Source organism: Apium graveolens, chromosome 11 (genome assembly GCF_009905375.1).
Source record: "Apium graveolens cultivar Ventura chromosome 11, ASM990537v1, whole genome shotgun sequence".
Taxonomy (NCBI): Eukaryota; Viridiplantae; Streptophyta; class Magnoliopsida; order Apiales; family Apiaceae; genus Apium; species Apium graveolens.
This window is the reverse complement of record NC_133657.1, coordinates 79,833,652-79,847,705: the sequence shown is the minus strand read 5'-3', so window position 1 is coordinate 79,847,705 and position 14,054 is coordinate 79,833,652. Positions and strand designations below refer to the sequence as shown.

The following is a 14,054-nucleotide window of genomic DNA, read 5'->3' as shown; positions in this document are numbered from 1 at the left end:
TAAATAGGCTTTTGCTCAAATGAGAACTTTTTAAAATGAGAACTATGAGAACCGGTGATTTTTATAGTCCAATTTGGTGATTTTATAAAATTTAAATTTTTGGTTTGCACAAAATCACTAATTTACCAGATTCGAAATTTCAACTTTTCAAAAAATCACCAATTTTAACTACATAAATCACCAGTTCTCATGGTTCTCATTTTAAGAAGTTCTCACTGGAGTGCGACCCTTTGTAAATATATAAAATATGATCAAATTTACAAATACACCCTTAAAATTTTACATGTAAAATTCTTCGATCTCGGGATTGTCACGTGAGGATGACTCAGACCCATCTTTCTAACGTACATGTGTATGTATGTATGTATGTATGTATGTACGTATATAAGTATGTTTGTATGTATGTATGTATGTATGTATGTATGTATATAAGTATGTTTGTATGTATGTATGTATGTATGTATGTATGTATGTATGTTGTGTGTATGTTGTGTGTGTATGTTATGTGTGTGTATTATGTAATCATATCAAATTTGGTGATGACTAATTTGTGATGACTAATTTCAAATTTTGAGTATTTTTTAAAAACCGAGTTAAGTCCGAAAAATAATAACCTATCACCGATCAAGTTAGTAAGTTTGATACCTATTAGTTATTAACTTGATTTTACAAAAAAAGAGTCTCAAACACATCAATCCTTATCTATATAGCATTTACAAAAATTTGTCGTATTTGTAAGACGCTTTTATCGAGATCGTAATTTTGAACCTATAAAACTGGATAATGACGATTACTTTATGCTGGATCACATTGTCAAATTTCGAGTATCTTTTAAAAAATAAGTGAAATACTAATTTTGAATTCGAAATAAGCTGAAGTTTAATGGCTCTTTATACCCGTGAATGTTTATTTATTTTTAAATATATAATACTATGTATATTTTAATTATGTATTCATTAACACATTTATAATTACTTAAAACTTATAATTTTTTAATAAAAAGTTATTGTATTTTTATCAAATATAAAGAGTTTATGATCAGAAAATTGAATTTTATGTCTCACTAACTTTTAAGAGTAATTAGACATTTTACGAATAACAAAATGTCTCAAAATTTTGAGATAACAATAAGTCTCGATCACACGTACTTATATTATATGCATGGTGAAAGACTAATGTGAATAAGCGGCAGAGTGGTAAGTTGATTGCTATTGTAACTTGAAAACCTGGGTTCGATTCCCTTTAATAACAAGTTTTTTACAATTTATGAAAAGAGAGGTAAATTAGATATTTTAAGTAATATTGCCCCATGTTGGGCTATTATTAATATAATAATAATAATAGATAATAGATAATAGATAATAATAATATGGGTGCAACCACGTGCCGCATTGAAACATTGCGGCAACCCCTACAACATTGTTTGTTATGAAACATTGTTGGAGGACAGTGTTTACCTATTTTATTTTTTCTAATTTATTTTTTTGTTAAAAATGAATTTTTAAATATTTTTTCGAACTTATATTTTGATATTTTTGAATTAATATTTTAAACTAAAATATTTAAATTTTAATATTAAATTTAATTTTTTTGAATGAAAATGTATTTTTTAATTATTTGTTCGAAATAGTATTTTCGAATTTTTATTATAAGGGAATATTCTGAGTTTTATGTTTTTTTTAATATTGTGAGTTTTATGTTTTTTTTTTATTTTTCTTGTACTTATCCAATTTAATTTATCAAATTTTAATTTATAGTAAACGAATATAATGCCAAAAATTAAAAATGTGGAAAACTAAAAAAAATGAAATTTTAACGATTTTTGTTAGCTATAAAAAAATATAAAATAACTCAGCCCCCGGAATGCTAAATATTTTTTCGTAACAAATAAAAAAAATACCCACTGCCACCTATAGCATTATTTCATTGCGGCTAGTGCAATGAAACATTGCTGGAGAACGTTGTTTTAAATGTAACGGTTCTTCCTCGCTTTATTTTTCTAATTTATTTTTTTTGTTAAAAATGAATTTTTAAATATTTTTTCGAACTTATATTTTGATATTTTTGAATTAATATTTTAAACTAAAATATTTAAATTTAAAATTTTTGAGTGGAAAAGTATTTTTTAATTATTTGTTCGAAATAGTATTTTTCAAATTTTTATTATAACAGAATATTGTGAGTTTTATGTTTTATTAATATTGTGACTTTTATGTTTTTTTTATTTTTCTTGTACTTGTCCAATTTACTTTATCAATTTTTTTAATTTATAGTAAACGAATATAATGCCAAAAATTGAAAATGTGGAAAACTAAAAAAAATGAAATTTTATCGATTTTCGTTAGCTATAAAAAAATATAAAACAACTCAGCCCCCGGAATGCTAAATATTTTTTCGTAACAAATAAAAAAAATACTCTGTACCACCTACAGCATTATTTCATTGCGCTAGTGCAATGAAACATTGCTGGAGGAGGTTGTTTTAAATGTAACGGTTTTTACTCGCTTTATTTTTCAAATTTATTTTATTTGTTAAAAATGAATTTTTAAATATTTTTTCGAACTTATATTTTGATATTTTTTAATTAATATTTCAAACTAAAATATTTAAATTTAATATTGAATTTAAATTTTTTGAGTGAAAAAATATTTTTTAATTATTTGTTCGAAATAGTATTTTCGAATTTTTATTATAACGGAATATTGTGAGTTTTATATTTTTTTAATATTGTGAGTTTTATGTTTTTTTTATTTTTCTTATACTTGTCCAATTTAATTTATCAATTTTTAATTTATAGTAAACGAATATAATGCCAACAATTGAAAATGAGGAAAACTAAAAAAAAAATGAAATTTTATCGATTTTCGTTAGCTATAAAAAAATATAAAACAACTCAGCCCCGGAATGCTAAATATTTTTTCGTAACAAATAAAAAAATATACCCTCTGCCACCTACAACATTGTTTCATTATGGCATTATGGTCAGTGCAATGAAACATTGTTGGAGGAGATTGTTTTAAATGTAACGGTTTTTGCTCGCTTTATTTTTCAAATTTATTTTTTTTTGTTAAAAATGGATTTTTAAATATTTTTTCGAACTTATATTTTGATATTTTTGAATAAATATTTTAAACTAAAATATTTAAATTTAATATTGAATTTAAAATTTTTGAGTGAAAAAGTATTTTTTAATTATTTGTTCGAAATAGTATTTTCGAATTTTTATTATAACGGAATATTTTGAGTTTTATGTTTTTTTAATATTGTGAGTTTTATGTTTTTTTTTTCTTGTACTTGTCCAATTTAATTTATCAATTTTTAATTTATAGTAAACGAATATAATGCCAAAAATTGAAAATGTGGAAAACTAAAAAAAATGAAATTTTATCGATTTTCGTTAGCAATAAAAAAATATAAAACAACTCAGCCTCCGGAATGCTAAATATTTTTTCGTAACAAATAAAAAAAATACCCTCTACCACCTACAACATTGTTTCATTGCGGCTAGTGCAATGAAACATTGCTGTAGGTGGCTCTTTAACCACCCGCCGCAATATTTTATATATGTTGGGGCTGGGCTGAACAACTCCCGCTATGACTCATTGCGGGAGGGTTTTTTATTATTATTTTGTTCTCATTTGTTTTTTTAAAAATTAAAAATTGTTTATATAAAATATTTAATTCATCATAACTTATTAAGGAGTACAAATGTGTTATTATACGTAATTTTGACATATTTAAAATTTAAATTAAAATAGTTTGATTAGAATTTACTCAAAAAAGTTTCAGAGAAGACGACACCTTTCGATTAATAAACAATCATACTTGCAATACTCCATTCATACATTTCAGTTACTATCTTAGGTTTTTTATTTTTTCTCATTAAAACTAATATTTTAATTATTTATCCGATTATATATCTAATTTATTTTTAAATTTTTAACTCATTATACAATTGATAATAAATGGAAAGTAATAATAAAATTAGAAAATAAGAACAAATGGTTATAATGCGGCAAGATTACTGTTTCGTAAGATAGATAGATAATAGATAGATAGATATTTCGTAAGATTATAATTAAACAAATGAAATATTTTGTAGGATTACCAAAACCCTAATAATATAATAATAGATAGATAGATAGATATTTCGTAAGATTATAATTAAATAAATGAAATAAAACTCGAGATTTAGGGGGTGTATTTAATCTAGATTTTAAAGGATTGATAATTATATATGGATTTTGAAAGATTTTTGTTAATTTCAATTTGACATGGATTTTAAGAGAGTTGATAGAAAATGTTGTAGAGTCTTGATGATTTTAATTAAATTTTTCTCAAATCCATTAAAATCTCATGGAGTTTAGAGAGATTTCAAAGGATAAAAAATGTACTAACAAATCCATCAAAATCCACAAAATTATCAAATAAAAAAAAACTCCATGGAATTTTGAATACCATTAGATTTTGATGGATTTTTTAAAATCCAAATTGAATACCATCAGATTTAGGACTTTTTAAAATCTAAATTGAATACCCTTAGATTTTAAAAGACTTTGAACAACCATGGTTGAATACCATTAGATTTTAAAGTATTTTTTAAAATCCAAATTGAAATTTCAAAAATCCTAAAAAATACTTTAAAATCTTGAATGAATACGGCTACTCAGCGGTGGTTGTCATAAGCTCAGCAGATACATTAGACCAGTCAGCAGTGACTACCGACAAGTTGGGGTAAATAATTAGGGTTTAGGGAAATGGAAATGGACGAAGACATCGGTCGTTGGATTCTTGACTTCTTTGTCCGACAACCCATTGACGATTCTACTCTTTCATCTTTACTTTCCACTCTCCCTCTTTCTGATTCTGATTCCAAACTCAAAAAGCTTCTTCTTTTAAGAAACATCGACTCTCTTATCTCCACTCCTACACTTGATCTTTTATGCTTACTGGAACAGATTGAAGAGCTTCATCATAGGGAGAATCTCAACACTGTTCAATCTATTAAAAGGGCTTATTGTGCTGTGGCTGTACATTGTACCCTTAAGTTTCTTCAAGATGATGAGGTTGAGTGTTTCCAAAAGGCGGTTAAGGACATTTGGATTGTTAGGGTTGGGGGTATGCTCAAATTTGGGGATGTCGGGTTGCTTTCGGATGAGTTGCTGAGTTGGAAGGAGGATATTGTGGCGGCATTGAGGGATTGTAGTGTCAGGAAGGTTTTGTTGGATAAATGGAAATGTGGGGTTGGTGTTGTTCAGGCGGTTCGGGGTTTTGTCGAGGAAGCTAAGGAGGTGATCGGTCCGTCTTTTCTTGAAGTTGTTACTCAGGATGATGCTATAGTCAATCTATTGTTTGGCTCGGAGGAGACTGAACAAGGTGTTGTATACATTCTTAATTATGTGGATTATTGTGTTTTTTTTTTCTTCTTTCAATTACTTTTATGTATGCACCTATGCTGCAGAGTATTCTTTTGGAGCTTTTGTGTTTTATATTTGTCTCTTGTCCGTATTAAAAAAGTAGAATTTTATGGCGTAAAATATTTTAATTTATCATTGTTAGGTGATACATTGGCTCAGGGTCAAGGTATATTGACTGAACAAGGTGAAAAAGGTGTGTATAAATTATAGTTATGTGATTATTGTGTCTATACACATACCTATGCAGAGTACTGTTTTGGGGCTTTTGTGTTTTATGTATGTGTCTTGTCAAATTTAAAAGAAATATTATAACTTTTTGGTGTAAAATACTCTAATTTGTCATCGGTAGGTGATACATTGGCTCAAAATGATGGTACATTGACTGAACAAGGTCAAAAAGGTGTGTATAAATTTATAATTACGTGATTATTGTGTATCAGGGTATGTTTCTCTTGTTTCAATTTGTTATCTACACACACCTATGCGGAGAACTCGTTTTGGGCTTTTGTGTTTTTTATATACGTGTCTTGTCAAATTAAAAAGAAAAATTAGAACTTTACGGCGTAACATGTTCTAATCTATCATTGCTAGGTGATACATTGGCTCGGGATGATGGTACATTGTCTGAACAAGGTGAAAAAGGTGTGTATAAGTTTATAATTATGTGATTATTTTGTATGTTTCTCTTGATTCGATCGGTTATGCACACACACCTATGCAAAGTACTATTTTGGGGATTTTGTGTTTTATATATGTGTCTTGTCAAATTTAAAAGAAATATTAGAACTTTTTGGCGTAAAATACTCTAATTTGTCATTAGTAGGTGATACATTGGCTCAGGATGATGGTACATTGACTGAACAAGGTCAAAAAGGTGTGTATAACTTATGATTATGTAAGAATTGTGTGTATGTTTTCTCTTGTTTTGATTGGTTATATGTATGCGCTTTGCATCAATTGGATATATATATATATATATATATATATATGTATGCACTTTGCAGTTTGCAGAGTATTCTATTGGGGCTTTTGTGTTTTATATATGTGTCTTGGCAGTTTAAAAAGAAAACTTGGGAAGTTTACTATTTTGTGGCGTAATATATTCTAATTAATCTGAAATTTAAATTTCAGATTACATTTTCAGATATGCCTGCTTCAGAATATGATAACTATCTTATTAATAGAAGAAATTAATGAATACATTTATAGCATGTGGATTTCTTTAGAAGGAGACTTGCAGAACGATATTTTGAGGTTTTTGGTGTGATATTGTTATTAACTTATTATCTACTGTATATTTCCTTGATTAATAGCTGTATGCTTTGACCATCATCCATGTAATTCCAAGTCGGTAAAATAACCACGGATAATAGGTTTTTGTACATATAACATGCTCCTTAAGTGCATATATGTTATTAATATGTTGTCTTTTGTCCTCATTCAGATGTGCAGGAGGGAACTGTGCATCGCAGAAGTAAGATTCGTGCTGCAAAGCAACATAAAAGATTGACGCCTAGAACATCAAGGGGAGTCAAGATTGTTGATAATGATGAACAGTCTGATGCATCACCTCACAACAATTATGGTTTCCTGTCTAGCCCCGAAGTTACTAAATTACAGGAAAACCTCCGTTCAAGTAGTTTAGAGTTACAAGGAATGGTGAAGGACCCTCTTCCTGAAGCTTTAGAAGTAGCCAAGAATGTTGTGTCAAAAATGGGTACTGTTGACAAGAGAACTGATGTTATTCCTGCAGAGAACAGTAATCTTGGAAATGAAGGCAGTACTCATCAAAAGAATGCAACTAAGCCCAGCCTAATGGAACGAAATAAAACTGCCCGTACTTATGAGTGGGATGAATCTATTGATGGGTCAGCTGATCTTGGAACTAGGCCTCACTTATCCAGCCCTAAGAAAAGACTGGTCACTCCTCTGAAAAAACATGATCCAATACTTTTAAGAAGAAAACGCAGGTTCTGGAGTAACCTAGAGGAGGACACTTTAAGAGAAGGTGTGCATAAGTATGGTTTGGGAAACTGGAAGCTTATCTTAAATATGTACAGGGATATATTTGATGAAAGAACAGAGGTTGATTTGAAGGACAAGTGGAGAAATATGACCACTTGATGTTTTGATCTTGGTTTTTACTATGTAGTATGAAAAATCACGTCTCCATGAACAGAAGATGTACTGATCTTTTAAACAGTGAAACATAGCCTGTTTAATCTATATGCAATATTCAAGGTTAGCTAGTAGAAGTCCTTTTGATCGGATCTGGTAAGGTTTGTATCTCCTTAATCAATTGGTCTTGCAGTGTGATGTTGAAACCTACTTCCTTTAATCAATTACCCATCTTGATGCCAACTAGTTCGGGCCGTAAATCATTTTGTGATTGTCAGCTAGCAGTGCACTATGTATAAATGTTGAAGGTTCTCGAGGGTCTGTTCCAGGACAATGAAACTTCAGTTGTACCCGAATTATCAACTAACAGTAGATTCAGTTAAAGATTGTAAAACTTCTTTTATGGGTCGGTCTGAGATTCCAGGTTATGTGTCACATGTCCTGAGTCTTGTATTCAGTCTGAGCCTATCTGGTTTTGGCTTTTTGTTAGTTGCATTTGCTCTAGCTTTGATTTTTTTGTCGGTGACATGGCTTTTAGATTCATGGAAGTCTCGTAAATCTTTTATTTGGTCAACACCATCCGGTTATGTAACGTGCTAAGTAAGCTTTGTGTTAGCTGCGTTTGCTTAGCTTTGGATGTGTAAGCTCAAGGTCTAATGTATAAATTTTGGTGACATTGCTTAGAATTTGTGGAAGTCCCATAATTATCAAAACTACAGATGTGTCTTTTCTACCAATTTATACCGGATTGCTCATAAAAAATATCTAGTTTTGCTTCTCATGTGTTGGGTATGTTGAGCCTGAATAATATATTGTTTGTAATTTATCAGCTAATTTACCTGTTATTTCAACTCGGCCTGTTAATTAGTTTTGTGGTCTGTGTAGTCTGTATGCTGAATATAATGTTGATTACTCAGGATCTTGTTATTAGGTTTGGTTTGCAATGTATCCTTGTCATATCAGTCTTGCTGCGTGATTGTTCAGACTAGCTTTCTCAAATCATCTTGCCATGGTTTTTCCATTTTTTGGCTCAGGTAATTGGTTGCTGTAGATTTGAGGAGCAGTCCTCTTGTCAGCTAGGGATAGTCCAGTTTGTTGAAAACCTTGAAAGGTCCTCGTCTGCCTTTATCACAATAGTAAACTTCTAGTCATTACCTAATTATCAGCTTTGCAGCTAGCAGTAAAATTTTCAACATGGTTTGTTTTTCTATTTACCAAAAAGAAAAGCCTTTCGGAATTCGGAGTGAGGTTTTGTTAGCCTAAGCTTGTATTTGCAACCCCAAACTTTGTGCTAAACTTTGTCACCCGTTCACTTGTGAATTTACAATTTCTTCAGGGATTATTCTCTTCAATTCTTGCTTCCTCCCATTTAAATAGCTAGGCACATTTTAACAAATGAAATTAGTGGTTCCAGATTTTAGCTCCTCTAAATATTTTCTTTAGTATGACTTACATAGTAAAGTGTTCATTCTCTTGGTACAGTTTCTACTTTGTATCCTGTTGATCTTTATGCATATAACCAACAATGTTAATTATTGGCATGTGACAAGGCCATAACTGGAAAATATTGAAAGGAAATCCACCTGAATAATTATAAACAATACTTCTCAAAGTAAATGGAGAAGATCCCGGAGGCGAGGATACAATGTCTGTAAACTTCATTTTGTCATAATTATATTTTTAATCTTGAAATGAAAATAAATCAAGATGGCTTTAGTGATATCATAGTAAAATACAAATTAGAGTCAGATTTCCTGGAAAGGTGAGACACTTATTCAAATCAAAGCTGCACAATATTTTATACTTTAGTTGGGATCAGCTGCTATTACCAAGTTTATAATACCTTTCAGGTTCAATGACAATCGAGTCGGTGAATGACAACTCTTCTCTTGACAACTCCAAATTGTGAAAAAAAAACACACAAACAGACAGCCACACAGCAGCCTCTGCAACACATAGTAGTATAGGAAAAGATCATAGACACTTTATATCAGAAGACCTCAGTTGACGAAGATGAGCTTGCACTCTCCATTGGAACTGTCTTCCACTCAGCAGTATTTCCACAATGTCCAGCATTGTCTACTCTCAGATCAGACACAGGGATAGAGGTATATGTAGGAGCCAACTTTTTCTCAGCAATTGCCTTCAGCCTATATCGCTCTGCCCTAGAGCCAATAACCTGTCCTAGGATTGATGCTGCAATTGTCAATGCCATGGCTGTTTTAGGCATTAACACCGATTTCCTAAGCATGCCTATGAATGGAACAGCAGCATGGACAGCCACAAACCAAGAGAGTGAAAATTTTTCTGTGTGTTCTCTCCAAACACCTAGAGGAACGTTTGCCGCCATGCCCAGAGCGCCAATTGCAAGTATTTTTGCTGGTAGTGGTTGTGGCCTGAGATTTTTGGCTAGGGCAGTCCGTGATATAGCAGCCCTTGCTGCAACTATTGCAGGGGGGCACTTCATACTTATGCCAGCAGGGGGCTGCAGAGCTTTTGCCACAAGTGGCAGGACATGACTCACTGCTCTGAATGATTTGGCCATTGGACAATTCCCAGTTTGTAGCCACTCATTAGACATAGCCTCATGCTTTGAACCACCTCCCTGAGAACAATAATAAAAAAGCAGCTTGTCGGCAAAAATTGTTACTTATTTATCCACAATATGATGCATTGTAGCCAAGGATCTCCTAATAATCCTCAACAATGGAGTAGCATACGCACACAAAATAAGTCGCAAATTAGCAAAGCAAATTATCTTTGTCTGCATAACTTAAAATATTCGGATTTGTGCACTTAAAAGCTGGTAAAATAGAGAGTTCAAGGTAACCTAGAGGCAAAGACTCGTCCCTACCCCCATGACAAGGTTATGACTTGTATTTTTCACCACCCTATCCCCCCTCCCCCCTCCCCTACAACAAACTAATGCAACAGAAAATATATAATCTGAAAAAACTGGTATAACAAAGCATATTAATCAAACAAATTTCCTCCAAAGTTCTAAGGCACAGTCAGGTAAAGATCGAGAAGTTTACCTTTGAGGAAGACGGTTTATTATTCTTTTTTTTATTCTTCCACATCTCAGAAAATGAGTCAAATGCAAAGGGTCCACCAGGTCCAAAAGCTGACAGACTAATGGTGGCTGCTTTTGCTGCTAGAGGATTAAACTTTGGTTCAGTCGGTTCAGATACGATTTTTTCCGCCTGAAAGAAAGACCTTCCAGAAAGCGGGACAACACCATCTTGCCCATGGAATAGCCTGAAAGCCATATCAAAATTGGGACCATCCTCAAATATAGGGCCTTTAGAATCCCTAGCCTGATAAGATGGAAAGATAACACAATAAGGTACTATCGTACAATAAGTTACCATGAAAAAAATGTCAAGGCACTATTGTTATGAACAAGTAATTTTTGAGGTATACCAATCTTAACTCAAACAACAAAGCTGACTTTGTTATTAAAGATAAGATTCAAATAACTACACACCCATCTTGGGCCAAGAATTAGTTGTAAAGTAGTATTTTTGGATCAATAAGATTTTCCTTCTGTGATTGTATTGCATACTAGATAAATGAGGAAACAGAAGCATGATTAGATAAAGAGTTAAACTCGAGAGATGTTTTACAGCAAGGAGGCAAGAACTATGACGTACAGGCAGTGGGAAGGCCATGGATGAGGAAAAGGAGAAATTGGTGGGTTCATTGATGTTCCGCAGGAATGGACACCTTACAATGTCTTCCTGACAAGGTGAAGACTCCTCAGCCATGGCTCTGAAGAAGAGATCCATTTGGTTTGCCCTGTCAAATAACCTTGAGAGGAAAAAAGTATCGTATAACTAGCAGCACATTATTAATTTACTACCATAATCTCATACAATACAAAAAATTAAAAATAAAAGAATAAAAAAAAATACATAGACTTAAAGTTATTTCCATATAAACAAAATCTGCATGTCACGTAAAAAAGGTGCTAATAACTGGAAAGGAAAATAATAGGACAAGTATGTTGGAACTCAAAAGTCAAATTAAAAGATGCGCCATATATGATGACACGTGAGGAGGCTATACACAAATAGAGCTCAAACAGTCGTACCGCTTTTTAAGTTTAATACTAAACATTTAGAAAGATGATAGTAGTACCGTAAAAATTAAACAATCAGAAACAAACATATCCTCGGAAACTACATGTGCCACAAGCAAGAAACTATGAAGGCAAAAAGATAGTCGAAACTTAATATAATCAAACATGGTAATGTACGGAGAAGAAAAGATGTAAAAAGAAGGTACAAGCACAAGTATAGACAGACAGGAAGGTAATTACTTATGCGATCAAAAGCGCAGTATTTTGGTCAACGAACAAGGCACAATTGAACAAGAAACTACAACCGACAAGTGAGTAAAGCACAAGTACGTACCTAAGTGACAAGTGAGCAAACAGAAAGATAACTAAAATCAGGCAGGAAAATTCTAAAGGAAGTTATAAGGAGGTCCACGAGCACACATAACGGTAAGCTGAATAAAAATCCAATAACAGGAAGAAAATAATCTCGAAAACATGTAAACGACTTGATAATGAATTCAACAGCCAAACATAAGGAACAAGGCATATAATTATACAAACATATAGTAAAATTAAACTAGATAAAAAATCAGCAATAAAATTAGTAGGGGGGGTGAAACAGGCAAGTCAAACGAAACGTAAGATCCACATATCCAAAGTAGCTGTATATCGATTACAATTAAACAATCGCGTGTGTGTAAATCTGAAATGCAAAATGATGAGGCGTTTACAATAAAAAAAAAGGGGAAGATCTGTAAGTAATTCACAAAAAAAACAAGGAAGAATCAAAATGAAAACGTGATTAAGAAAATGAAAACAAGGGATGAATTGATGAAAAAAACCTGATCGATTGATGAATTGTGAGTTAGGTAGGTGTGAGAGCGAGAGAGAAATGAGAAGAATGGAATCGCCCAGGTGTGGAAAAACGCCGTGACAGCCACACGCCCTAATCTTTCTCCTGTTTAAGTAGAAACAGGGTCTGCCCCGGGGATTTGGGCTCCCTTTTTTTATACTCAGTTTTAAAAATAGGCCGATTAACCGATTAATTCGGACCGTCTCGATTAATCGTTAATCAGGTCAAAATACGGTTTCTTAAAAATCGGTCAAAAGTCGGACAATTCGGGAAAAATCGATCAAATTGGGTTAAAAATCGGTCGAATCGGTCAAAGTTTAAAAATAAAAATAATTTTTTTACATAAAATTTATAGTTTTTTGAAAATAATAATTAATATTTAAAATTTAATAATCAATATTAACAATAATATATCAATATATCCATTATTTTACATACAAAAACAATCATATATTCTTATATCCGTAAATTATCTCCACAAATTTCTAATTGAATTACTCGTAAATTTCAACACTCAACTCGTTTACTCGATCGATTCACAATCTAAAGTTATTCTAAATTTATTCAATAATGATTAAATCTTAAAGTTTAAATGAGTAAGTAGTAATTTTCTAACTATGAAAATCTTAAATTAATGATATTTAGTTTTATTTTTATAAATCTTATGAAAGGTCATTTAAATTGGATTATTTATTATTATTTACTAAATAAATTACTTCCGATTAATACTCCGGTTAATCAATCCGATTAATCACCCATTATCCGATTAATTAATAAAAGGTCCCTCCACCTAATAATTCTTATTTTCCCTTTTTAGAACACTGCTCCTTATTATCTGGACTTTCAATTTTCAATTTTCAATTTTCAATTTTGGAATAACACTTTACTTCCTTTGGCATTCTTTTTTTGCCCCTTTACATATTTTAATTTCCTTATAATCTTATTTTTGAAAATTAGGATCTTAGCTAATGAACCAATTAAGATTTATTAGGAACACAAATTTTAGTATTTTATTTATTATTAAATATACAACTCAAAAATAACTCATAAAGATTAATTAGATTTAAAAATCAAATTGGTAAAATATTTAGTATATATATATAATATTACTTACTTGTTTGTTTGTTTTGTTTATGTATTATTCATTTTATTAATTATATTTTAAATGGTTTTTAATCATATTTTTTAACTTTTAAAGTTGTTTTCAACATCAAATACTTTCTCTAAAAAACATAAAAACTTGTACTACAAATCTACCGTTAATTCTGACAAAAGAAAACAAAAATCTACCCTTAATCCTCAATTAATTAGTTTTTTGACTAGTGTCACATATTTACATTTAAAATTTAAAGTAATAAATCTCCATCCTTAATCCTTAACGTAAAACCTGAATTTCTTAATTAACTTTTTAACTGCAAATATGCTAATAAGTGTTATCTTTTTCAAATAAATTTTATGAGCAATAAAAGTCAACTATATAAACAAGAAATGATTTTTGAAAGAAAAAATTAAAATTATTTTAATAATAATACCTAAGAATTCAAATTTATTTTCAAAATATGTTTTCAATGCCACGAATTCATGACATTTTGATTAGTTAATAGTT

The 14,054-nt window shown here is 30.9% G+C and overlaps 2 protein-coding genes across 14 annotated transcripts; one reads left to right on the top strand and one right to left on the bottom strand.

Moving 5' to 3' along the window:
• Nucleotides 1–4,675: 4,675 nt before the first annotated feature.
• Nucleotides 4,676–8,248, top strand: LOC141697555 (uncharacterized). Of its 13 annotated transcripts, none has more exons than XM_074501979.1 (6): nucleotides 4,676–5,376; nucleotides 5,560–5,610; nucleotides 5,767–5,817; nucleotides 6,009–6,059; nucleotides 6,241–6,291; nucleotides 6,862–8,248. In XM_074501979.1, exons 1-6 carry the CDS (start codon nucleotides 4,758–4,760, stop codon nucleotides 7,539–7,541), a joined length of 1,503 nt encoding a protein of 500 aa, XP_074358080.1. In that variant the 5' UTR covers nucleotides 4,676–4,757; the 3' UTR covers nucleotides 7,542–8,248. The 13 variants fall into 13 exon arrangements, with proteins under 13 accessions (XP_074358080.1, XP_074358079.1, XP_074358082.1 ...); XM_074501978.1 differs by having other exon boundaries at nucleotides 6,238–6,291; XM_074501981.1 differs by lacking the exon at nucleotides 5,560–5,610 and having other exon boundaries at nucleotides 6,238–6,291.
• A 1,058-nt stretch (nucleotides 8,249–9,306) lies between these two features.
• LOC141697324 (uncharacterized) lies at nucleotides 9,307–12,586 on the bottom strand. Its single transcript, XM_074501624.1, has 4 exons — nucleotides 12,438–12,586; nucleotides 11,189–11,345; nucleotides 10,571–10,852; nucleotides 9,307–10,140 (listed from the first exon to the last, which is right to left on the bottom strand). The coding sequence occupies exons 2-4, from the start codon at nucleotides 11,321–11,323 to the stop codon at nucleotides 9,526–9,528; spliced, it is 1,032 nt and encodes a 343-aa protein (XP_074357725.1). The 5' UTR covers nucleotides 11,324–11,345; nucleotides 12,438–12,586; the 3' UTR covers nucleotides 9,307–9,525.
• Between the last annotated feature and the right edge of the window lie 1,468 nt (nucleotides 12,587–14,054).